The 26866-nt window shown below is 43.4% G+C and overlaps 1 protein-coding gene across 2 annotated transcripts; it reads right to left on the bottom strand.

Annotated features, from left to right (window-relative positions):
• Positions 1-122: 122 nt before the first annotated feature.
• PLEK (pleckstrin) lies at positions 123-26866 on the bottom strand. 2 transcript variants are annotated; one of them, XM_080814228.1, is made up of 9 exons: positions 26758-26866; positions 16443-16598; positions 16013-16194; positions 14297-14388; positions 11047-11231; positions 9351-9455; positions 4272-4355; positions 3328-3397; positions 123-1789 (listed from the first exon to the last, which is right to left on the bottom strand). In XM_080814228.1, the coding sequence occupies exons 1-9, from the start codon at positions 26797-26799 to the stop codon at positions 1650-1652; spliced, it is 1056 nt and encodes a 351-aa protein (XP_080670354.1). In that variant the 5' UTR covers positions 26800-26866; the 3' UTR covers positions 123-1649. The 2 variants fall into 2 exon arrangements, with proteins under 2 accessions (XP_080670354.1, XP_080670355.1); XM_080814229.1 differs by having other exon boundaries at positions 123-1786.

Raw genomic sequence — 26866 nt, 5'->3', positions numbered from 1 at the left:
CTAAAGTCATTGAGATGACTTGAGAGATGAGAGGTGGTATTATCCTCAGGAAATGAAAGTGGTTTGTAGAAAAAGAGTCATCAATGGGAAGCAAAACATCAGAACCATCACACCAAAGAAATGCTAAACATGGCCATATTTATTTCAAAACATAAAGTTGACTCCATATTAATAAATACTTGTAACACTGAATGTAGAAAAACTAATGCGCATGCTCTAAGAAGACAGCTTACAAAAGAATTAGAGGAAAGGTAATATTTTGCCCCTAGGCCATTGAGAAAACAATCTGGGAGTAGGAATAGCTTCAAGGGTATTATGTGCAATTGGGGGAGGGAAAGAGAGAAGGTGACAAAATCAGGAAGAATTTTCTGCTCTCCTTTACTCACTAGAGCCTGAAAGTCAGAAATCTGAAATTGGAAAATGTACCTTGACAGGCATACCTGAGGTTTTTCTCAATTTGGGGTTAGAATCACTAGTTGGTGGACAGGTTCAAAAGTTGAAAACAGGCTCCCAATTTGAATCTAGCTCAGATCACTCTGATTGGTAATGGGTTCACAGGGCCCTGCAGAGGCCAAGCAGGAACAGCTAGCTACAGCTTGTGCCTAGAGCTCAAGGACAACCAGAGTATCGTTGACTGGGGAACTGAAGGCACTGCATTGTGGACGGCCACCTCTGTGAGTTCCATCTAGACCTAAGACATCTCAGTGCTTTGTCTAAGCCCGTCAACCAGTCTGCCAGCCTTCAGCTCAGCCCCTGCAGCCTCTAGAACTGGGGGCTATACATCAGCCCGCCAGCCCCCTGGGCCCTTCACCCATGGAGGGAACCCGTCTGACCACTTTTTCCTGCAAACATTCAATCGAAACAGAAACTCAAAGATTTGGAGATAATCAACGGTAGAGAAATGCTCCGGAAAGGGGCAAAGATACACGCATCTCAGATCAGCCCCAAAGGGGAGTGAAAAATGCCTGCTATGGGTGGCTTCAGGGCACGGAGAAGACCCTCAGCTACACCTGGCTTCCTTGGGTCATTTTCCCAGAAGATAGAACTTTCCAGGCTGTAGTAAGTGATGGAAGGCTTCAATCCAAAAGCTGCCACTGGGGCACGCGCTTTCAGGAAGTTTCTGGTCAGAGTGAGGAGGGAAGAAGAAAGCTCTCCTTCATGATACATGATCTCATGGCCAAGAGCAAGAGAAGGTGGCAAACGAGAACAAGAGGTTTACACCTAGCCTTAGCACAGACTGGGAACAGATTTAAAGGGAAGAATGTGTCAGGCTCCGAAGGCCAAGACGGAGCCCAGCAGTGACACCTACTACTTACTGGGCGACCAGAGACATTTTCACTTCCACGGCTATTAGAATCACAGGGCTTTGGGTTCTGAAGCTCAGGCCTGGAGAGATTAAGCAGAGAAGCCAGGCCACACAGCTCGTTAAATCGTCTTGGGGGGAAACAGAGAGGCTTCAGTGAACAGTGTGGTCGGTGCAGGTGAACAGGACGCAGTGTGTGGTTAGTTACATTCAGAACCTCTGCAGACGAAAACTTCCCAACCCTGGGCCCTTTCTCATTGACGTGTCACCAGAAGTGGACAGGTCCTGGATCGAGCTTCTCCGTGGGGTTCCCTTCAGAGAGTGATGACAAGCGGCACAAATGTTTTTACTTCCCAGTCCGGGAGGCCACCTGGATGGCTTTGATCCACTCAGTGCGCTCCTTGGGGGTGGCCGCTTGCAAGAAATAGTGAACTTCGTCAGCGGTGATAATCTCAAAGAGGTTCTCTTCTTCACTCTTCCTGACTGCTGAAAAAGAAAGTGAATGACAGCGCATGTGCTCCGGAAAGGCTGCCCTGATTCACCCTCCTTTTGCAAGGAGTGTAATTTTAAGTTTTTTAGTGTTCTAAGAAAATGGAATATGTGGTTTTCAAACTTACCATCATTGTATGATCATATATTTTTATTGTCTAATTATATATACAGTATTTATATCGATAGGTACATATATGATTCTGTGCATGTGTTTGATTGTGTATGCTTAAGAAATAAGCAAAATAGGGGCGCCTGGGTGGCTCAGTGGGTTAAAGCCTCTGCCTTCAGCTCAGGTCATGATCCCAGGGTCCTGGGATCGAGTCCCACATCGGGCTCTCTGCTCAGCGGGGAGCCTGTTTCCTCCTCTCTCTGCCTGCTTCTCTGCCTACTTGTGATCTCTGTCTGTCAAATAAATAAAATAAAATCTTTAAAAAAATTTAAAAAAAGAAATAAGCAAAATACTCAGGCACAAACGTTTTCTTTTATAGTTTACAAGCAAACTAGATTTCTCACTTTTGCACACCAATTGTGTCTAATGAGTACCTCTAATAGTGCCTACTGAGTACTTTTCCTCTGCTCATAATATGAACCAAGAGCTGGCTCTAATATATTAAAATGAAAAACAAAACCAAAAACCCAGACCTACTTCCATTACCACCAGTATAGCCTGGACTTGTTTTTGTCACAGGCTAAGTTACAGTCTCTGCCGAAAGAGCAAAAAATTGTAAACTGGCCAATAGTGAGACTTAAAACATTGACATCAAATAAAAAAATCATCATTCTATGAGGAGAGGAGGGTGAGCAGATCAAAGAGTAGTAAAAACCTAGTTTTTGCAGCTGTAGTTTTTTCCCATCAGCCTCTATAATCCATAAACCCAAAATAACATGGCAAAACTGGGGCTGGGCTGTCTAAACCATCTCTCCCCTAGGAGCCCTCATTCCTGCACCTGTGAAGTTGGCATACACCTGTATGGTCATTCCATGCACCACATCATCGACTTGTGACCTGGAATGCAGAGGTCACTGGTGTGACCCCTCATTCCAAACGAGGAGCTAAGGCCCAAATTCATTAGGTGATTCACCCAACACCATGCCACAACTGACTAGCACAGACGTAACTGTCAGCCAGGTGCACTTTCCACTCACTGCACAAATGTTCCATTGGCTGTGGGAGATTTCCTGGTCTGGGTACAACAAAGGTCCCCTTTAAGGAAAGTCATGGCTCAATGACAGGCCTCAGGAGCTAACAAGTCTCTCCATCTAAGCCAGTTCTGAGGGGAAGGTTTTTTCCTCAGCATTGCTCCAGGATTTACTCGAGGCATCTAGAAAGCCATTCCTCCTCTCCAAAGCCCAAAGAGCCAGGGCAGCATCTGGGACAAAATAACTCTTGGCATCTCCCAGATGTTGAGGCCGAAATTCATTCGTGCTTAGGCTGATTGATTAAGTGACCGATAGCTGTTGGCTCCGGACGCCCAGGTGTGGGAAGGAAGCCTGAGCAGACACACCTCTCTCGAACAAAAATTCCTTCTTACCATCTGAGCTGCTCTCCACGGAAGTCACCACACAGCCTCTCAAGTGAATTGCTCCCAGAGGATCTTCCCCCTGGAGAAGAGAGGAGTCCTTCATGATGTTCCCAATAGATGAATATACCTTATCCCGTTGGCGCAAAAGCCCCACGAACTCTCTCTGCTATGGAGTAGAGCACCTGAATGGGTAAGAGCGGAAGGAGACGGAAGAAAATCCCTTCCAGAGCGTCCACCCCTCACTTTACTCCGGGAGGCTGGACAAGGAGGCACGCGTCAATCTGGGCTCCCGTTCTGGAGCAGAGTGCCAGGGCAGGGGGACACACTGCCTCACCACACCCCATGAGAGAACCGCTGCATGTTTCCGGAGCTCTTTGGCCCCCCTGCTACTGACACAGAACCCTGACCCTCGCAGGACGGAATCGAAGAGCCCAGCGCTGCACGCGGAGGCTAAGCACCCAGCCGGGACAGAGCTATCTGCACACTGCAGGGTTGGCTCTTTTTATTAGGAAAAGCCCCTTCTGAATAGCCACAGCCCACATGGCTGGACTTCCCCGATGCTCTCATCTGAATTGGCCCAGAGGAGGGATTGTCACTTTTTTGTGTGATTTTAAGATATTAAGCCAAGAACAATGAATCGGACTGGTTGAATTGCTCTGAAACTATCAGAGCGGGACAAACAAACAAACAAAACTATGTTGAGTTGACCAAGTACATGACAATAGAGTGATATTTTCTTTCATCCCTGAGCTTATGCTGGTCTCAAGGCCTAAGACTTCACATCTTCACAGTGAGAGGAGAGAGGAAGAGGCACAGGGGGGCAGGAGGAAAAGGAGTGGGAGGGTGACGAGAAAACGGGGAGAGCAACCAGGCGGAAAGGAGAACAGGAGGCCCAGAGAGCAGATACAGCGGAGGCTCTGAGCGCGATGGCTTTGGGGGCCCCAGGCTCTCACCCCAGCGGGGTCGTAGTAGTGCAGGTAGGCGGGGTCTTCTCTCAGAACGAACTTCCTCACTTTCCAGTTTTTCCTCCTGTGCCCCTGTATCCAGGATCAACATAAGAAGAGGAATGGTGAGTTCTTGTCATCACTCTGTACACACAGCATCTACCTAATGAGTCTTTGTTGAATTGAAAAAAAGAGGAAGAAGATAAACTATTATCTCGAGGAGAACCAGGACCCAACCCAGGTCTTTGTCAGGGAGACAGCACTAGGGCCAGTGAACAATTTGGATGTTATGATATTATGGATTAATTATTTCTTTCTGTTTTTAAAGATTTTATTTCTTCATGAGAGAGAGAGAGAGAGCACAGGCAGGAGGAGGAGCAGAAGGAGAGGGACAAGCAGACTCCACGCTGAGCACAGAGCCCGATTTGGGGCTCAACGTGCGGCTGAATCCCAGGACCCAAAGATCATGACTTGAGCGGAAACCAAGAGTCAGGTGCTTAACCGACTAAACCACCCAGGTGCCCCATTGATTACTTATTTCCAAGATTGTCTTCCAGCTCTATTATTATGCAAGATGGTATTATATACAAGGCACATACATTGTATGTTATTGAGTAACATGGGGATATAAAGAGATTAACACCCTAGTCTTCAAAGAGAAGACTAATAGCCCTAGTCTTCAAAGAGTTTATAACCTACGTGGAAATATAAAATAGTAAATGTCCAAATCAAGTAATTATTATGGATAATGGATTTCAAGGGAATTATAGATGGGATATGCAATTGTGGGTTTGGGATGTCGAAGAGAGCCTCATAAAGATCTGGACTTACCCACAGAGGATACACAGGAGTCAGATGGGTGAGAAATAGGTGGATAGGAAGACTTGACAACACAAAAGAGCAGTGGGAGCATATCAGGTGTATGCAGACATTGATGACTAAGGCCAGTGTGGCTAGAACACAGCATTCATGAGCAACAGCAGAGGAAAATTTGGGAAAGTGGAAAGATACTTAAAATACAAGATGAGGGTCATTGCTGGTAGCTTCTGAGTCAGAGGGGAAAAGATCACCATCATGTTTTAGGAAGATTAATGTGGTGACCATATATAGGATGGACTGATGAGCCAGGGGAAAGAAAACAAGGTAAAAAGGGGGTCATTAGGGCATGATTTCAACAATCCACACATAGAATTACTAGGAACTAATATCAGGTAGCAGCAATGGAAATGGGAAGGAATCGGCACTATGTCAGACACCATGAAAGAGAACAGGACCTGGGCTTTCGCAACAGAATGATGTCATTCAGACTGTGAGGTTGGAAGGCAGGATTTGTGCCTTGTTTATCTTTGTTCCTCCAATCCCCCGACCCTGTGCCTGGTATAGAGAATCTCACCCCAGAAACTGCTTTATATCTGTTTGTGATTGCCTTGAATTACCCAGTTTCTTCAGTTAGCTTGTAAGAATTTTTAAAAATGTCATGGTAAATGACATTTCCCATGGAAAGTTCAAATCACTAAAATATCTCCAGTAACAAAAATAGATATATATATTATATTAGAAGATATATAGTTCCATTTTGCCAATACAAATCATTGTATTTGTTAATTCTAAAGCACCAAATATTGATAGGCACATATATAAATTTTCCAATATTTTTCATTGTGCTCATGTAGAAAACAGTGAAACATTTATGGTTTTAGCAAACAGTGCCTTCTTCATAATGTCAAGTTAAAGGAGTTTAAAGAGAGCTTTCAAGAATGGGTCTAAGTTATTTGGCCAAGCATTTGGTCAAGGAGCTCATCTCCAAAGAGGCTTTTACTTGCCTGAAGGATGAAAGCCAGGAACCCTATAGAGTCATAAGGGAGAACAGAGAATATTTCTATCTGGATACCATATCTAAAATAGCTTTTGCAAAGCAGCAATTTCTAAATTCTTTTTATGAATTCTTGCTCTTTGCCTTAGCTAATGTTGCCCACTAGTTGAGAATACGTAGGTTCCTGCCCTACGCCATTTCCTCCGGACCTGGGGACACACATCGCAGGACCTCTCATGCAACCACTGGGTGAATAACAAGTTCTTATGAATTGTGGAAGAGGAAGGTAAGAGGAGGATGTGAAATCAGCCAACCCTAGCTAGCTAACTATTGCCTTTAAGCCCTCACTGACATTAGAATGTGATGCATTGAGAAGTTTAGTGTTCTTAAGTGGGTGGCTGGCCATCCTTCCTTTAATGAGTATTCCCTGGGGGATTTTAAGGAATGTGTGCATGCCTGGAGTTTCTAAGAATTGTTGCTGATCTGCCAGTTACTTATATTCAATTTCATTTGATCTACAAAGTTTTATTATCTATTGTAAACCAAGGATGCTGAACTGTGCAACAGATATGAGAAAAACACATATAATACATTGTCCCTTCTCATCAAAAAACTTAAACATGGTTGAGAAATTAGATATTGTCACAAGAGAATGAATTATATTAAAGGGATTATCTTGAATATAATTCACAATCATTCATCCTCAAAATTGCTGCATCCCCCAAGTAGAATTATTTCTCTGGGAAGGGAGAAGTGGGAAGAATGGGGGAGGACAGATCTCAAGTTGGACACTTCTACTTCCTGCTTGTGAGGTGTGGGACACAGGTATCCTTTTTCATGATAAGCCTTCTACTCACATTAACCCTGGCTAACCCCCAGCAGCTGACATAGAGTGGTTTAGCTTTGTGACACTTGAAGAAATTTTTGCTAATTCCCTCGGGTGATTCTGATATGAACCAGGTTATAAACAACTAAGTTAAGAGGTTGGAAACATTAAAGGGAGGCCATCAGGGGCACCTGGGTGGCTCAGTGGGTTAAAGCCGCTGCCTTCGGCTCAGGTCATGATCCTAGTGTCCTGGGATCGAGCCTCACATCGGGCTCTCTGCTCAACGGGGAGCCTGCTTCCTCCCTTCTCTCTCTGCCTGCCTCTCTGCCTACTTGTGATCTGTCTGTCAAATAAATAAATTTAAAAAAAAAAATCTTTAAACGGAGGCCATCAATCAAAATAGGAGAAGTTTCTCTTCCCTCTCCCTCCCCCAAAATTTAGAGAAAAGAATATTGTAAATGAACAACGTTCCTGAGTACACATGGATTTCTGTTTTCTTTATGTTAAAAGGAGGCTAAGAGGGATGACTATTTAAATAGTGATATTTTGATAACAGGAGAAATTCGCTTTTAAGAAGGCGGCCAGGGGCGCCCGGGTGGCTCCGTCGGTTAAGCCTCTGCCTTCAGCTCCGGTCATGATCTCAGGGTCCTGGGATCGAGCCCCATATTGGGTTCTCTGCTGGCGAGGGAGTCTGCTTTCCCCTCTCTCTCTCTGCCTGCCTCTCTGCCTACTTGTGATTTCTCTCTCTCTCTCTGTCAAATAAATAAACAAAATCTTGGGGGAAAAAAAAAAGAAAGAAAGAAAAGAAAAAGGACAGCTCTGTTTTTCTCAGCCTTGGCCACATATCAGAATCACTTGCAGAGCTGTAAAATTCAGAGACTGATTTAATTGGCATGGGGTGCAATTTTAACAGCTCCTTAGAGGATCTGTTAGATCAGAGAACCACTTATTTGCCTTAGCTAATGTTGATGACCTCATAACCTAATAATGATAACCAGGACACCCACTGGGAATGCTCTGCCCAGACATGACTTCAGTCCAGCCCAGACTTTGTCTCCCCTTTTCAACCTTCATGTTCAGTTTTTTCAGGGCTCCACTCTAAACTAACACTTGTCCGATCAACTAAGTCAAGAAAAGTCACAACTGATAACAAGATAGAATTAGACAGAATCAACAACATAAAGAAATAATGAATTTCCTTCCCAAGTTCCTCTTGTCTGAACATCCACCTTCCAGCCCCTATAATCAAAGAGCCAGGAACACGGGAACATTTGGCAGAACCAGAGCAAGCCAGCAATGGGCAAAACAGACAACTGCCAGAACCTTCCCTATCAAAGACTAGCCCCGCTCCTATACTTGGCTTTAATCTGGTCAGTGATCGCTCTGTCATAAAAGTTGTTAGAATCATCTGTGAATTAATTCTTTCTACATCTTTGCTGTAGTATCTCTTAGGAGCCTGTTTTCTCCAAACTTGATGTTAAGGTCAGTTTTTCACATGAATGCCCCATTTTTCCCAGTGAAACTCAAAATCTGTATGTACACCTCATCTCAGCTAGTCCAAAGTTCTTTTTAAATACGACTATAGGCTCAGCTTTGGTTCTTTCCTCTTCACCCTGCAAGTTGGAGCCCTTTTATGAGGTAAGCTAAATCTCAGTCGCATCCTTTATATACGAAGCAGTGCCTTGAAGACAGCTCACCACACAGCCGGGAAGGTAAAACCCTGGCTTTAGAACGCAGCTTTGGTTTCTGTGATACCATATGCTACTATCAGTTTTCTTACCCTGAATATTCCCACGTCTTCCTGCTGCTTTCTCCTCTACCGGGTGCCAGCCCTGGCTTCCCCACCTAGCCCCAGCCCTTGCATTCTCTTACCTCTTGACATCCTGTGCCTTAGCCTCTGGTAAACAGCTAGAACTCTTGAGTCCACCCTGGCCACTGCCTCCCAGACTGACAGTGGCCTGTGCCTGTGGAGACCTGTCCTCTAACCCCATGTCCTTCCCACAGTCTGGAATATGACTTTCAGTCGTACATGATCCTTTCCTGAGTGTGGCTTACTCCTGTTCCCAGGTCACTTTGCAAAAAAGAGGGAGAGGATGTTCCTGTCCCCTACAGGGGAAGTACTTTTCCTCTGGATGGCTCCTTTTCGCCAATGGATTTCTTCCAGCTCATGAAAAGGTCAGTATTTTTCTTGAAACATCTCTTTTCCCCCACGGTATTGATAAAAGAAGAACTTCCAGATTTCAAGGTGTATCTTGTACTCTACCTGCCCCAGTCCTCCTGTCCTAATGCCACTTCGATCATCTCCTTGGCTTTTTTTGTCTTTCCCTCTGCGGGGTTCATTCTCTCATTGAGTATTGGACAAACAGAACAGATACCATTTGGTAACACAGAAGTTAAAAGGACCTGGTAAGGGGAAAAAGACAAGAAGGAGATAGTGGGAGCCACTCACCTGCTTCAGTAAACATCCCTGCTTGATAATGACCCCTCTGAATTCTTCTTTCAGAATCACGTCATCATCACTGGAATTCTCTTCACAGAAGAACCCACTGTCTGGCTGTTGGGAAACCAGACAGCAAGTCTGTTTACTGGTCTAAGGCAGATGGGCTACTTGTACCTTTTCCTTTCTCTCTCTCCCCTCCAGCCCCCGGAGTAGGCTCTTTTTCTCCTTCCTACTGTGGTTCATACCCCAACCTAAACTTTAAAGGTCTTCCTTGGTGAGCACATCTCCCTCCTCATTTCTTGTCTCTAGCTGCTTGTTTCCTGTTGCTAGATGTTCTCCCTCAACTCCACTCAAGTGTCACCTTGCCAATATCCTTTCATTTCCTTGGGTTCCCCAAGCCATACTCTAAGTCTCGCTCAGCACATTTCTTGCTTGCTCAAAGCCTTCTTTCTCTTGGTCCCTCAAGGCCATGTCCTTGAAAGCAGAGTTGGCTCATTTATAAGACACTGCATGACACAATTTCCATAAGGAGCTTTACTACTTAGCACCTTCTACTTTGAGAAGGCCAAGAGCATGATGGGTCCATTCAGCCTCATGTTCTAAGGTCAAGAGGGAACTGGGACTCACTCAACTATACGTAGGTCATGAATCATACAGAGGAAGAAGAGCCCACTCTGGGAGGTATTTTTAGAATCCCACATTTAAATGGCTATAAAAACCAGATTGAAGGTCTGGAAAAAAAAAAAAAAAAACAGAAACTGACAGTGGAACTTCCCCCAAAGTGAAATGAAACTTTCTCGGGGATATTCACTTCATTTTTGTAAGAAGGTGGTTCTCTTAAGTAGCTTCCTAACTTTTGCACTCAGACCCCAAATTGGAACAAAACTGCCAAAATCCCCCTAGAAACCCACGGTTCTTGGCTTTCTCATATGGTGCAAGATTAGGTCCTTTGTGCAATGTAGTGTTTCCCAATCTGGGGTAAGCATACATGAGAGATAAACAAGATGACTCGGGGAGAGTACGTGGATGAACACATTCTGTGTTAGTAGTGTATTATAATACACATTCGGGAAAATACAACTAGTACATTGTGATTTTATAGAGCTCCCTCTAGAAAGGAACCTCCCTGAGGGCCACAATTTTAGCCTTTTTTTTTTTTTTTTCAATGTTGCATCTCCTTTGTCCAGGAGAGGGCCTGGACTATACTAGGGCCCAATAAGTCTTTATAAATGAATTACTGCTTAGAATAAGAATATAGTTTTAAAAGTCAATTAAAAAAAAAAAACTATTCAAGTAGGGGCACCTGGGTGGCTCAGTGGGTTAAGCCTCTGCCTTTAGCTTAGGTCATAACCTTGGGGTCCTGGAATGGAGCCCCACATCGAGCTCTCAGCTTAGCAGGGAGCCTGCTTCTCCCTCTCTCTGCCTGCCTCTCTGTCTACTTGTGATCTCTGTCTGTCAAATAGATAAATAAAATCTTTTTAAAAAATTTAAAAAAAAACTGTTCAAGTAAACAACATTTTTCTCTAACCTGATTCACTGGATATAGCAGGCACTGCGGAGGAAGACAAGTCAGAGACACCTCACTACTCTTTGTAAGGCTGGGTCCTGTGCTTAGCCCATTCAGATATAAATTAAAATAAACATAGAATCTACTCAGGGCACCCCCCACTACAGGAAGAGTGAGTGGGTAGCATTTCTCACTTACAAAGTAGTAGAAGGCATCGGCATTGTCCAGGAAAGGGTTTTCAGCAATGCCGTCTGCTGCGTTCTTGGACAGCTCTCCCGCGGGCTGCAGGTACCCTTCGCCCAGCAGCGAGGAGGCAATCATGAGGCCTTCCTGGCGATTCCGAACAGAGTTATTGGACACCAGCCAGTCGATGACACAGTTCCCTGGATGGGATCATCAGAAGGAGGTCAGTGCTCCTTACCATAGTACCAAAGAACAAGCCACTGACAGTCACCCCTGAAAAGTTCCAGAGGACCCCCGGGTCTGACTTGTCCCGTGTTCCCTGTTATTCCAAGAAGGAAAAATGAGATCAGTAGGGTAAATATTTGGAAACAAAAGGCACCTCGTAGAAGGTTTTTAAAAGCATCGACATACTCCTTCAGGAGCAATGCATCCATCAAAGAAATAGGTCTGACTAATTCCCTCGTTTACTCCATTAATGAACAGAGAGTTATTGAGCATCTACTAGGTGCAAAGCGCAGTGATGGATACTGGGGATGCTCCCTCAGATAATCTGAAAGGAGGAGATGGGATATACTTAAGGATTGTAACAAGCCATCTGCCATGGGGCAGTGCAATGCCATGGAGCTACAGGGTCAAATCTGCAAGGTGTGGAAAGGAGTGGTAGGGTAGGGGGGCTGGTGTGTGCAGCTGGGAAAAGATTCATAGAGGAAGTAGCACAGGGCTCAGGCTTAAAATATGAGCAAATGTTTGCCAAGCACGTGAAACAGGGAACCAGCACAGGCTGAGGGAGCAGCAGCGTGGGAACAGAGCCACACAGGCATGAAGCAGCCCCTTTTGGGGGGCAGAGGGAAGGGCTGGTGAAATGAAGGCAAAACAAGAGAGAGGAAGGCACGATGTGAGTGGGAGCGCTTTGATGGAATATTAAGAAATTCGGCGATGAAGATCCATTGACAAGTTTTTAGCAGAAGAGAACATGATCAGACACGCATGGTCCTAAGTTAAAATTTGATCACGTCACTTGCAGGGTCTAGTAGTGACCTTGAAAAGGCATCTCACCAAACTTCTGCCTCAAGCGAGGACTGCAAAGCATAAAAGGAATACAAGGAAATTGACCCAGCAATTGGATTATTAGCAGGCTACAGTGAAGCTTTATATTAAAAATGGCATATTCTGGGGGTGCCTGGGTGGCTCAGTGGGTTGGGCCTCTGCCTCCGGCTCGGGTCATGATCTCAGGGTCCTGGGATCAAGCCCCGAGTTGGGCTCTCTGCTCGGCAGGAGGCCTGCTTCCCCCCTCTCTGCCTGCCTCCCTGCCTACTTGTGATCTCTCTGTCAAATGAGTAGATAAAATCTTTAAAAAAAATAAAAATAAAAATGGTGTATTCTGTATAAATGTAACCAACCAGGGAGTCAAGGTAACTGGCAACAAAGTTCTGGGTCATCAAAACAAGAGTAATAGGATATTCTATCTTTGAAACAGGAGTTGGTTAGTGAGCCTTCCATGAATTTCATATATGAAAGGTTTTTTACCCACTTTTCTTTTGTTGAAGGATAAACTAATAAATACTGCCTTTCTGCTCTTAATCCTCATAGTGACCCAATGAAAGAGTTAAGGCAGTAGTTATAGACCCCACTTAAGAATGAGGAAATTAAGGCCTAGAGAGTTTAAATGACCTTAGGCCTGAGTTATACCAGTAATGGCCCTTTACTCAAGTGTTCTAACCCTAGAGTTCATATTTGCTCAGTCAGGCATGCTGAAACTTGGAAAGAAAATTTCCATCTCCCTGTCACCCAACATTCAAGGTCTTCCTTATTTGTCAGCAGTGCCTGAGTCCCAGTCTCTTCCATAGTCTTGTTTCTCCACTGAAACCACCAGACTCCCACATGAAAAGACCCCACGGAAATTTCTAGAACCTACCCTGACCTTTGGTGGACAGGACTTTAGAAGTTCTAGTCCTATACTCTGGGACTCAGTAACACATTACACAGGGAATAAGTATGGCCTGGACCTTGTGCCCAGAACCTCTATTTCAGAACCTCTTCCTTATTCCCTTCCTTTGCTAGAGGGTCTGTCTTAGTGACATCACTCCTGCTCCAGTTAGGGCCCTGCCTTGCTCTCGTCAGTTTCCCTTACCACTGTCCACACTTTGTATCTTGATCCCAAATTTCAGCCCTGACTTTTCTGGTGCTCTTAGAGGGTAACCTTAACTCTCTGAGACTGATTTCCATGGGATACACTACCCTCCTACTGCAGATCACACCTCCACCTTCCTGACTTGGACCTGAACCATTTTCATTAATTATCTGTTGATTGCACATTCCCTCAGATTCTACGTCTATTCTATCTTCTCAGAGTTTTCCTCTCTTGATCTCTTCTGTCATAAGTAAGGCATGCCCAGCTTCTAACAACCTGGTCCCAAACTGCAGGTCCCATTTAGCCCCCTAGCGAACCATGAGCTCTACCAACCTGGTCATTTTCTTCTTCTGGATGCATATTCTGGATATCTCTGCCCCATAACTTTGTCCTCACCATATGAAATGCGACCATCTCTTTGTATAAAATTTGGGCTCATATTTCTGTTCATCCCAACAAACCCCTGAGTTCTTTTTCTTTTCTGAACTCAGAATTATTTGTGCAGACATGTGACCTCTTAACACCATATAGTATTTAGTGTGACCAGGCACTGTCCTAAACACATTATTTGTTTAGCAGACCTATAAAGTAGATGCACTATGATTACCCCCATTTTATAGACAAGGGAAGTGAAGCCCAGGGAGGCTAAGTTATTGGTCTAAGGTTTTACAGCAAGTGAGTGGCTGAGCCAGGATTTGAACTAAGGCAGTCTGGCTCTAAAGAGCATGTTTTAATGTCTATGCCATCTACCTAAACTCTTGCCACTTAGTACCTGACCCTGCGTAGCCTCAGGCATCTCTAGTATTGTCACTTAAATATTACATTGTGTGCCTTGATTTCTGTTTATTATCTTGTTCAATTCAGTGTCTATTTCAATATAATGTCAATTATTTGGGGTGTGGGGGCGAGACAGAGTTAGCTTGAACTCAAAAACTTTAGTTTGAACAACAGAGTTCTTTTCCAACTCTCTTTTGGTTTCCACCCTGAGGAAGTTCAAATCTCATGTTCATCTATCTGTGTTCTATGATCCCACTCACCCACCAGGCTTTACACCCACTCCCACACACAAGGCTGAGTGAGAACTTCATATTGCCTTCCCCGGGTACCCCCTTTCAGACTTGCAAGGCCTTTTACCTGTGAAGCAGTGATTAAAAATCTTCTTGTCCTTCTCTAGATTCAGTTCTTTTATTCCTTTCTCTGTATCTTTCATGGACAGGTACAAGGCACTGTGCAGAGATAAAAAACAGACAGGTGAGTGAGGAGCCTTTCAGAGTGGCAAGTCCTCTCTGGGGGTCGCCATCTTGGAGAGGCTGGCCATGACCACAGGCTTCCCCCATCCTCAGGTGGTTCCTGAGCCTAGTCTCTCCAATGGGGGATCATAAGTAAGGGGTTGGGTTCATATTTGGGTGACTCCATGACTTACAACATTGAGCAAAATACACAGGAAGATACTTTAAGTCTCTTACATTCATTAAGCTCTTTGGTGATTTAATTCCTAGTGCCCGAGGTAGAGAATTATCCCAGTTAGTTGCCAAGATGAGAGGTTCTCAGGGCCAATTGTCCATACACATTCTAGTTGCCCTCAGTCCTCATGTCTCAGTTCTTTCAAGAGACCATCTGTTGTTGATAATTGTCTCCAAGAAAGTGAATGTTTTCACTAAGCTTTTTTCTTATTCTAAAAATTATGGGATATGGCAAGTTTTCATTTTTGTACTTGAAGTAATAAATTAAACATGGCCTTATCAGAGAAATTGCAGACCACAAAATAGAAGGCCACTTTCATGGATCCTGTAGGTCCAAGGAGCACAGGCATCATTCCCACTTAGCACTGACAGCCGTAGCCAGAAACATGGTCACCTGACAACCCCTCCCAGCAGCTACAGCTGGATGGGGCACTGCCTCTTGGGTCTTTACCAAAAAGCTTTCTTGATGAGGGGAAGTGCTTATTGTCCCCTAGCTCAAAGCGCAAACTTTATTAAATCCCTATGATATGTTTTATATGTTTAAATCCCTATGATATGTCTTATGATTAAGACCTGTGTTGGACTTGCAGAAGGGGTTTCTTCACTCCCATCCCAGAACCCCTCCCCATTTTGTAAACAGAGTCCTTGTTGGACATGTTAACATGGAATTCCTCCAGGCAGGGCTCCTGTTTCAGGATATGTTCAACATAAAAACAAAACTAGCAAGGAGTGAAGAGACTCTGGGGAAACAGGCTCATGTGGTAGGAGACGTAAAACATGCAGGAAGGAAGAAACCCTCTTCCTAACCCCTGGCAGGCGCTGAATTTACCTGTGAGTCTCTGAAAACCTTTAGGCTACACTACCTAAATTGCAACTACCACTTGCAATTCCAAATCAGCCAACATATAAGACCATTAAACCAAGTCAGGAAATCACGGGCTTCTGCCCAGAATGGGTGTTCGCCTTGACTGGCTCTTGTTGGCTATGTAAGTGCATGAACTTGAACTTGAAACCTTACCTGCTTCGACACATAGCCCCTGCCTTTTCCTACCTATCTAGAAATCCTGAACTTTACTTTCAAGACTAAGCTATTATGGCCACTTCATAAATACAATTATGCATTCTCTCTCTCTCTCTCTCCCCCTCTGCCAAGGTTACCCAAAATGAGGGAGTTCATACTCCATTAGCCTCCTCTCCTCAGCTGCTAGGCCTTGGAGAGGTTATGATCACTGCTTCAGACTGTATCAACTTGGAATAGTGGTTACAGCCTTCAGAGATGACCGAAGCAAGCCATGAAATAGGATCTGTTGTGAGATTTCCATGATGGGGAGGTGGGGGCATGGGCGTGTTGAGGAAGGGGTGGAGGGAAGCAAACACAGAAAATTACCCTAAGTCAACAGTTTCTGGCAATCGAATGGACCTCCTGGTGGATTTCCTTGCAAACTTTTGACCTCCTTCAATGCATTTAATGGCTTTCTTGATGTCCCGAACCCAGGCATCTCTCTCCTCCAGGAAGGCTGCCTGGAAGAAGTGGTCCTGCTGTTTGGTCGTAGTGATCTTAAACACAAACTAAAAATCAAAACACTCCGCATTAGGAATGATTCCTTTCAAAGGGCTGAGTCCCTTATGAAGCAGAGCAGTTGAGCCAACCCCATTCTGGAAGTGCTTGGCCAATGGAAACCCAAATGCCCGGGTTGGAGTGTGGGTGGTGGTGAGAGGGACAGACCCAGGGAGCACCATTCACATGGTAGGCTGTGCATAGGCTTAAAGGTCAGTGCGTGACAGGGTGTCTACCATGGCTAATGATGTTGACTCACCATCCTTTTGCCAAAGTCTTGACAAGGGCTAGTCAGTGTGCTTCCTTTCAGGGGAATCATTCCTTTGGGGCTGTTGTCACTTTTCTTCTTATAGAATTCAATTCCATCTTCTAACAGTACAACCCACATAGGTTTCCAGGTGTTGAACACACTTCCCTGTAATGACAACAAAAGGAGCTGTGCAACAATGTCTTCTAAAACTGTTCTTTTTTTTTTTTTTTTTAAAGATCTTATTTATTTATTTGACAAAGAGAGATCACAAGTAGGCAGAGAGGCAGGCAGAGTGAGAGGGGAGCTGAGCAGAGAGCCCAATGCAGGGCTCGATCCCAGGACCCTGGGTTCATGACCTGAGCCGAAGGCAGCGGCTTTAACCCACTGAGCCACCGAGGCGCCCCTTCTAAAACTATTCTATAGATGGTGTATAACTTGATAAACAGCCTAGCTTTCGCCAGTGTGGATGCAGGTGATGCACATTGGTGTGACCAAGCTGGTAGGAAAGCAGCCCTCAGGAGAGAAGGGGACTGCCATTCAGATGGAAATTTAAAAAGAAAAAAATTTTTAAGATAAAATGTATACACAGCTATAAGCAGGTCTTGAGCTTCCCGTGGGCCATTCCCAAGGGAGTATGGTATGGCTCTCTCTTCTTCTCTTTCTTGGACAGTTCAGGCTGGCTTTCTGCAGCTTCTTTTCTGCTCCAACTCCGCCCACTGTGTTCATTCCACTTAAGGATTGCAAATAGATCTCAAGTGCCAATTCAGACTGAATAGTAGCCGATGTCTGAGGCCAGACTCACTGGAAAATGTCACAGTCGAATAGCTGTTTCGACCAAGGGTGTGGAAGCTGTAAGTGGTGGCATGGTAGCTGCAGTTATTCCCGTCCTTTGGCCTAATCAGATTTTTTTTTTAAAGATTTTATTTACTTATTTGACAGACAGAGATCACAAGTAGGCAGAGAGGCAGGCAGAGAGAGAGGGAGGGGGGAAGCAGGCTCCCTGCTGAGCAGAGAGCCCGATGTGGGGCTCGATCCCAGGACCCTGGGATCATGACCTGAGCCGAAGGCAGAGGCTTTAACCCACTGAGCCACCCAGGTACCCTGGCCTAATCAGATTTTATCTGAATATGAACATCAAGAAGAAACTCAGAGATCAGCCTTGTGTATGAGCATGATTAAGTTGTATGAAAATCACTTGCAAAGTGCCCTATAAAGACAGAGTGAATGAGGAAAATCCTTACTTAGAATGTTTTCAGTTGGGATTAATGCCAACCACACTTATAGCAATAAATTAACCGTTCTGACTACATCAAGAACATCTCTTTCTTCTCTATATTTTGGGAGGACTTTGGAGAAGGAAGAGGTTCTTTGCTTCTCATCTTTGAACCCACGGTGTCACCTTGTCATGACTACCACAAAACAGGATTATCATCCAGTTCCCAGCAGATCCTGCTGCTTATCTTAAAATACAAAGAGCTTCTATATAAAGGTCCAGTTGCCCAAAAGGAAGACTATTTATGCAATGAAGATAAATACTTGTGGGACTAATCGTTTTGCTTGTCCAAGTGTTTCCTTTGTTTGAGTTACTGAAAAAATAATTTTAAATTAGAACACACTATCTCTTTTCTGCACAGGCAGAAGAACTATTCATATTACCACTGGATTATTTCCCTGTTTGAAAAATAGGCAATGTCGGTGGCGGGGTGGGGCAGCCTGGGTGGGTCAGCCAGGTCATGATCTCTAGGTCCTGGGATCAATCTCCATGTTGGGCTCCCAGCTCAGCGAGGAGTCAGCTTCTCCCTCTGCCTCTGCTTCTCCCCACTGCTTGTGTTTGCTCTGTCTGAATCTCTCTCAAAGGAATAAATTAAAAAAAAATTTTTGTAAAAAGTAGGCAATGTCAGACCCCATGCCAACACATGAAATCATAATACTTCTCTGTTCTACATCTATCTGAGAGAAACTCCTATTCAGAATATAAAGAGCTCCTGCAAATCAGTAAGGAAAACACAATCTATTTTAAATGGGCAAAAACCTGAAAGAGACTTCTTATTAAAGAGGATATCCAAAAAGCCTCTGAAAAGGTATCCAAAATCATTTTTCCCCAGGGAAATGCAGATTAAAACCAAATGAGATACCTCTACACACCCACGAAAGTATCTAAAATTAAAAAGATTAAGAAAAGCAAGATTTGGCAAGGATGGTAACTGGAACTCCCATACAGGGCTGGCAGGAGTGCAAAATGGTCCATCCAGTTTGGAAACTGTGTAGAATGTCCTAATTCTTAGAAGATATATGTTGAAATACTTAGGTGTGAGGTAGCATGATGTCTGCAACTTATTCTCAAAGACCTCAGCATAAAAATATGAGCGTGTGTGTGTGTGTGTGTGTGTGTGTTGCGTCTATTTATAGAGATATAGAGGTAAAGAGAGAGAAAGCAAATGCGCCCCTGTGTTAACAGTTGATAAATCTAGGCAATGTGCTATTTTTCCTATTTCTCTGTGGGTTTGGAATTTTTTGAAGTAATTGGGCAAAATTCATAAATAAATGAACAACCCGGGACACTACTATATATTAAAATTTGGGATGTAATTTTAGAAAAATATGATACGTCTATTTAATAAAAAAACAAGATAACTAAAAATAATCAAAGACATATTCACAGAGGTAGGAGTAAGAAGTTGGGCTAGATGACTGCAAAAGTGACTTTCAAGTCCAGAATTTTATATCCTACCTCAGGCCTAACAAAGACTTATAATGGCCATAGTCACTCAGAGCTTTTGACCTTGGAACTGAGAGAAACTGGGAGAGGTCAGCCTGCACAGCATTCCTTCTGTGACAATTAAAACAAAGCTACTCCAGAGCCATTGGGTTTTCCTAATTCAAGCGTAGCCTTAGGGACTGGGTCAGGCAGGTCCCTCAGAGGAGATTGTGTCCTCTGGGATTCAGGCTCCTGCACAGTGAGGAGGCTGAAATTCCGCAAAACAAAAGAAATCTGACCATTTATAAAGTTGAAACTTTTCTTCCAGGCTTGGTAGTGGTGAATTAGTTTAGGGTGGTGAAACTGTGTGGGCCCTCTCTCCTCTCAGCTATTTCTGCAGCTGCTTGCTGGAGTAACCTGACAACCCTTCTCCCTGGCCACCCCCATATTTACCCCTTCTGTCCCCAAGCTTCTTGGTGCCCATTCAGTAGCACACCTGGGAGTGTGATCATGGAGCACCCATGTCAGAAAGGCATTTAGGATCATCTACCAACACTCATCATACAGGTAAGAACATGGAGGCCCAGTTAAATGACTGGGCCTAGTTCACCTGCCCAGTCCATGTGGACTGTGATCTGAATCCAGGTCTGATTCTCAATTTTATGCTCTTTCCATTTTCCCTCAGATGCCATCTTCATTACTGTTCTTACGTAACTGTGAGCAATTCCGGAATCTAAATGAAAAATTTTAGGCTACTTAGCCCTATATGTAAGCTCAAATATATACATATATGTGTATATACACACACACATACACACATATATGAATATATATCATAAATTTGTAATTTATAATGTATGTTATATAATCATAAACACAGGGACTTGTTTATAAATAATCAAGTAAAAATAATCACATAAATAATCATAAAATATACCCAAATCATATTATATCATGATTTTATAGATATATAATAGATGTGTTTTATGATTTCATACATATGTAAAGCATATGTCTGTTTTTTTCCCATTATAGGCCAAAACCCAAACAATTTCTTGTCACAATGGGCAGGTTTTAGATGCTGAGTCAGATTTAAAATTTCTGGGCAAACAACTATTCATCATCCTGGGACTGGTATAGTTTTGTGCACAAGAGTCTGACAATACATGACACCAAAGGAAGAAATCTTAAAGGACAAGATATTTGGCCATATAAAAATTATACTTTTATACTTTAAAAAAAGGGGTGCCTGGGTAGCTCAGTGGGTTAAGTCTCTGCCTTCAGCTCGGGTCATGATCCCAGGGTGCTGGGATCGAGCCCTGCGTCAGGCTCTCTGCTCAGCAGGGAACCTGCTTCCCCCTGCTCTCTCTCTGCCTGCCTTTCTGCCTACTTGTGATCCGTCTGTCAAATAGATAAAAATTTTCAAAAGAGTTATAAAATGTATTGGTGGAGATGTGGGGGAAGGGGCATGTAAAAAAAAAAAAAAAGGAGCTCTGTGAGTCAGCAGTTTGATGTGGGCTGTCAAAAAAATCCAAGTCATTTTAGGCTCTGTAAATAGAAGCGTAGGATCTAAAGTGATGAAAGTAATATTCTAAGTTTAAATGGAGTATAACCAGTAGGTGACTGGATCTGGAGCTGAATAGCCCAGGCTCAAATCCCAGCTCCGCTACATTCTAGTAATGTGATCTTGAGCAAGTTTTTAAACTTCAGTTTCTACATCTGGCTAACGGGAATAATGCTACTATCTATTTCTTAATGTTATTGGGAGATTAAACAAAATAGTCCATGTAAATTGCTTAGGGGAATATCTAGAACATAGTAAGCACCCAATAAATACTCCTTATTCCCTGTTATTCTGTGCTCATAAGTGTACCTGGAGAATGACCTTGAGTTCAGGAAATCTCAAAGGTGCAGCTAACCGGGGCCTGTTCAAAAGAGGGTGACAAGCTGGCATCTCTCTCTTGGAGAATTATTGGGGAAAGCAGCTAGGTTTGGGCCCAAAAGGGGACTGGCAGAGCAGATGAGGACTGTCTTCAAAGGTGTGAAACATTATCATAGACGGTTTGGAGGCCTAACAGGTGGAGGTTTCAGGGGAAGGAAAAAAAAAAGAATGGTCTGCTGTATAACTTAAGGGAGAAATTTAAATTAGTGAGTGCCCCATCACAAGAGGTATTCCAGCATGCTTGTTAGTGAATTGGTAAAAGAAATATAAGCCACAGATGGGAAAGGTCAATGAAATACTTATTTAAATATTCAATATGCCTTTCAACCCTCGGGTTCTACACACTATTCCAAAAAAACCTATTGTCTCTTCTGTCCTTGAGTCTTCTATTTACAATGCCCTGCCAAACCTTGGGTGTCACCTACAAGCCAAAAACAAACACATGTTAAAAACATTTAACACGATCATCTAAAACTGAATCCTCCATTGAAAATGTTTTCTAATACTTTAAAAGTTACTATAATATGGGGCCCTGATTTCTTGGGTCTATTTCTGGCAAATTTCTTTCTTCTAGACACATTCATTCAACACATGATGATAAAACAGCTCCTGTGCTTCAGACCCTGGCCTGGGGTTTGGGGTATAAATTTGACAAAGAGGCAGTCTGTCCCCACCCTAAGAGGGGGGTGGGGGGGGAGGACCTTGACCAACACACAAAGTGAAGCATGCTTTGTATAGCTTCGCGGAAAGAAGCCACCACTCTCTGCTGCTGCGGGTTGGGGCAATTTGAATTTGGTGTTGCGAACCCCTCCCAGACACCTCCCACAGAGTGCAGACACCTCCTTTAACTTCCTTCCTCTTCCCCTCAGACTTCTCTTTTCATATGTTGCCACAGTGCTGGAATTCAAAGGTAATCCTATTATGAGCCAAACTATGTGTCCAACTAAAACAGAACTGTGAGTAAGTATCATCTATCCTTCCAGACGCATGGGACGTGTCATTTTAAGTTGTATTAAAGCCCTGGTTTCTGCTACCTCATCAATTGTATCATCTAGTTTTCCAGTCTGATCTGTGAAATCACTTGTATAACATGTTGATTTTGTAAATGGTCCGTTTGTACCTATTTAAATTCTTCCAAGGCAAGGAAACTAATCTGTTTAGGAGAATATTTTTTTATGTAAGTAAACCCTCCTAAATTGGACAATTTCTCAATAAAAACATGAGTTGAGCAATAGAAGAATGGCACCAAGTGCTCGACAGAACGATTTCTGGAGTCTCAGGGCTTCACATTCAAAATCTCAACTTTGCTTCTTCCAGGCTGTGTGGCCTTAGCCAAGTTACTTAATTTTTCCAAACGCTTTTGTCTCCTCACCTGTAAAATGAAAGTAATTAAACACCTACTTCCCATTGTTGCAAAGATTAAATGCGATACTATATTTCAGGGAGATACATATTTAAGCTAAAGGGCTTAGCACAGAGGCTAGCTTAGAGGAGGTACTCAAAAAATGGTAACCACGTAGACAGGTAAGATTTCAGTTTATAGGCAATAGTGTGAAGGTTGTCCTGGGCACCACCCGTCCTCACAGCAACAGAGCTCCGGAGAAGAAAATCACTGCAAAATGAGCCCGTGAGGGCCACAAGTAACACGGGCATGGCTCATGACCTTGAGGCCGCACTGCTGAGTTGCAGAACAGCTCTGCTACTTAATAGCTGTGTGACCTTGGGCAAGGCTCTTTGCCTCTCTTGTACCTCAGTTTCCTCTTCTGAAAAGTAAGGGTAATAGTTGCACCCGTTTTGTGGCGTTGTTATAAATATCAAATGTCTTAACACATTCAGTGCTTCCATCTGTCTTTGCGGCAGGATAAGGACCACCTGGGTTAGCTGTTACGATGGTGACGAATCAACAAATGCAAATTGCTGGGATTTATTTCGTGGTAGCGTGTCCAGAAGACAAACAAGGTCGCTGTGCAAAAGAATTCCTGGGCTGGCACTCCTGACTCTCCTGTTCTCTCGCACCCTAAGTTTTCTTCCTTCCACCTCAGCTTTCTGCAGTCCTTCTCTCTCCTGCCCAAGCACCCCCATCCTTCTCTTTCCCACCACCCCAACTCCTGAGCTTTCGCCCAGCCTCACAGACCACCCCAAGCCTGAAGCCACTCTTGGGATCTACCCTGCTGTGCAAAGTGCCTGCTGGTTGTTTGTCCATCTGTCAACAGCAGTTTGCTCCAGAAACCACCAGGAATGAGGTTGGTTTGGAACATGACTTAGTGGAGTCTAGCTTACTCATTGCATGGAAACTGCTCCTCTCTCTCTCTCCCTCCCTCTCTCTCTCTCTCTCTCTCTTTTTAAAGTTATGATTGATTATAAACATACCCGGATTATTAGTATGGTTTCAAGGACATTCAAAAGATGTCTAGGTTTATTGGCTGGAATCAAACCCTCATCAGAGAAAAAGGGAGGTTGGGGTTACTAACCCCACTCTTGCCCCCAGTGCAATATGTCCAGGCCCCACTCTAGCTCTGGTAAATTTGTCTAACCTCCCTTTTGCTGGCTTGGGTAAGCCTGCCTTTAAGAATGCTACGTGGATCAATGAGATGGTGGGGTTTGCTGTTAGGAAGCCTGGATTTGAATCTCAGGTCATCCTCTTACCAGCGGTTTAACTGTGGGCAAGTCACACAGTCTCTCCAAGCCTCAGTTTTCTCATCTATAAGATGGGGATAAGGATTTATCACAGAGGATGATTAGGATTGAATGAGATCATGGTCATACAGTCGTTAACTGCTATATGGTCAGCTCAAAGGGTTCTTTTGTTTCCCTTAAAGTCAAAAGTGACAAGACCCTGGGGCAAGGAAATCTAGGTCTTATTGAGAATGAAAAATTGCAAAGTGACAGAATCATGTGTTTTCCCTCCTTCTCTAGCCATCAGTTCTATTTAAAGACCATAGGCAGGAGGCAAAGCAGGAAACCGGAATTGTAGACTGTGTATAGTTATCTTGCACTGAAGAAAAGCAGGAACATTTCATAGTAGATGCCATTGACTGTTGACCCCAAGACTTCTGGCTTGACAAAATCCTTCCACCAGCATTTCTAATATTGTATTTTGCCACCCAAAACATCTTACCTCCAATAAAGTTATTTCACGAAGCAAGACAGGGAAAAAGATACTCTTTATCACTACCCAAGTATCTTAAACTGCGTAAGAGAAAAAAGTAAATGAAGGGAGATTCATTGCTTGTCATGCTCTAACATCAACAACTATAGTCAAAGCATCTAACAGCCTTGCCACAGAAAGATTTCCATGGTCCTTTCTTCACTATTAAGTTGACAAACAACCCAGGCATCAGTACATATATCCTTGTTAGCATCTAGAAAAGGACCCTTCTCTACTGAAGTATATGTCAATACTGATGTAAATAATCATTGCCACATATATAGCACCTACTGTGTGCTAGGTTCCTGACATATATAGTTTTTAATCCATATATATGATGTAACTGGAAGAAACTTAGTGTCTAAAAACATTACTGGGAAATTCTGCTTCAGGGGTAGTTCCCAACGAAGGGAATATTTCTGAATCAGACATTTCTTCAAAATGATAAATTAGAGAGTCTTAACATATTACAACAAAGACTGTTCAAAAGTTTCCAGAGAAAAATGTAAAAATTACATTATGTTACATTACATTTCATTATAAATTATAGACATGAGAATTAGGAAGATGGAAATTGTGGAAATATCAATATGAAATTTCACTGTGCTTTTTTTCTAGGTACATTTTCTAAATTGGCTTTTATAAGCCATAATCTGAGAGAATTACTCACACTGATTAAAAACTATTAATATAAATCTGTAAGCTTGACAAACCTAACTCGTTCATCCCCATTTTCTAGTGGGGCAGCCTCACTTATCAGAAACTTAGTCTTCTATAGTTTTTATCATTTATGGAGTTTAAAATGTGAACATACAAACTTAACAACAGCAATTTTCACAGCAAAATGTTTCCATTCACTTGCTCTTCTCCAGATACTAGCCCAAGCAAGCAATCAGGAAAGAAATGCCAACATTAATTATTACTCAGCATTTAAAGAGAATGTTGGTATCTATTGCAAAGAATCCGCATACACCTGTGTGTGTGTATATGTGTGTCTTTTTCAAAGCATGTTTCAAAATAGCTAACGATGCTCTGCTAGCTAAAGAGCAAATGAGCTGTGGGCTCCTTTATTCTCCAGCACCCACTTATAACTCTCACTGCCACAAATACATTACAAACCCTAACCCACATTACACTGACTCTAAGAAAATCTTGGTGTATTGGACAGAGTTCAGCACCATGAGTCAGATACCAAAGCCAGCGAGTGGGTTTCTGGTGTCAACTGTCACAGCCATGTGACCTTGGCAGTCACCCAGCTTCCTGGTCTCAGCTTCATCTCCTGGAAATGGGGGGATGAGGCCAGGTGGTCTAAAGTCCCCTCTAGCTTTAATTTATTTTTAAGGTTTATTGTTTATCTGAGAGAGACGGAGAAAGCACAAGCTGGAGGAGAGGCAGAGGGAGAGGGAGAAGCAGGCTGCACGCTGAGCAGTGACCCTGACTCAGGACTTGATCCTAGGACCCCGAGATCACGACCGGAGCCAAAGGCAGACACCCAACCAACTGAGCCACCCGGGTGCACTTCCCTTCCAGCTTTAAATCAAAACAGAATCAGGCAACAATGTGTGCTGCTTAACCCCCTCATAAGTAGAACATTTTAGGCCAAAATGTTAAACCAACAGATGACCTAAAACAGTTACATTAGATGCTCATTCAGTTGAAAAGCTGGGCATCTGAACGAATGTCCTGAATTCAGTTCACTTCTGACAAGCTGAGCTCAGATGGCTCATTGTGAGAATATCTGTTCACAGAGGTGTTGCCCACAGGATGCCAACAAGCCCTGTGTGTGAATTCACACGATGATATGACATACACCCAGCATTAGGGGAAAAACAAGTGGTGCTAAGAAAATTCAATTTTTTGATGCCATACCAACGAGACTAAGCATTTTTGAGTAAGCATGCATCCCCATTCCCTAATCTTTAAAATTACTTCCTACTACCTTAGCAGTACATTATACAGATTTACTCAGAATGGTGAATGAAGAGATTTGAGCCCAAATTAAGAAAAAGATAAGGTGTTTTTTATGCATTAGAAGATGACCCAAGAAATAAGATACAGTTACTGTGTCATATCAGCTTCCATTTAATCCTTTTCTTTTTCCTCTCCTCCATAAATCAATAAATAAATAATAAGAGGAGGAGGGGAATTTATGTAACAAAAGAATAATCTCATTGAGTAACCTCTACAGCAGAAGAGTGTGAGTCTTCTAGCATAATAAACACACATGGCTATTGACAAAAACGCTCTAAATCATGATTTAGATTTTGTTGAGGTCCCCACCTTCCAAATCAGTCCCAGAAGATCAAGCTGTGTTGATGTCTGAGCTGAATTAGTTCACCTTTAAGAAACAGAACGCAGTGGAATGTGTGCTGGCTTCCCTCCCAACACTCTACAGGCTGTCGTGCTCTCCTGGGTCACCCCAGCAGGTTCAGCATAAAACATTCTTAAAGTGAGTGGGTAGAGAGTCCAAAGCTGGGCACCAATCCTCCCCAACCCTATCTTCAGTGATACCCTTGTAGGTGGTACTTCTGCTTACCCTCTTCACAAGGTAGCCCTCCCTGATCCGTTTTGGCTCCATGTCGGTTGGACAATCAGACAGCCAAGTCCACCGTCAGACAAGTCCTGTTAGAAGCCCAGCCTCCTCT

The sequence above is a fragment of the Martes martes genome (assembly GCF_963455335.1).
Source record: "Martes martes genome assembly, chromosome: 9".
Lineage (NCBI taxonomy): Eukaryota > Metazoa > Chordata > Mammalia > Carnivora > Mustelidae > Martes > Martes martes.
Note: the sequence above shows the minus strand (reverse complement) of the source record. Positions and strands in the feature narration are given on the sequence as shown.

What these genes read in the sequence shown, in the direction of transcription:
- PLEK (XM_080814228.1), bottom strand. Translation starts at nt 26,799, where the DNA reads ATGGAGCCAAAACGGATCAGGGAGGGCTACCTTGTGAAGAGG. An exon ending in CCAGAAACTGTTGACTTAGG is followed by an intron (nt 14,389 to 16,012) that starts GTAATTTTCTGT and finishes ATCTCTGCACAG; the next exon opens with TGCCTTGTACCTGTCCATGA. An exon ending in CGTGGAGAGCAGCTCAGATG is followed by an intron (nt 1,790 to 3,327) that starts GTAAGAAGGAAT and finishes TTTCTTTTTCAG; the next exon opens with CAGTCAGGAAGAGTGAAGAA.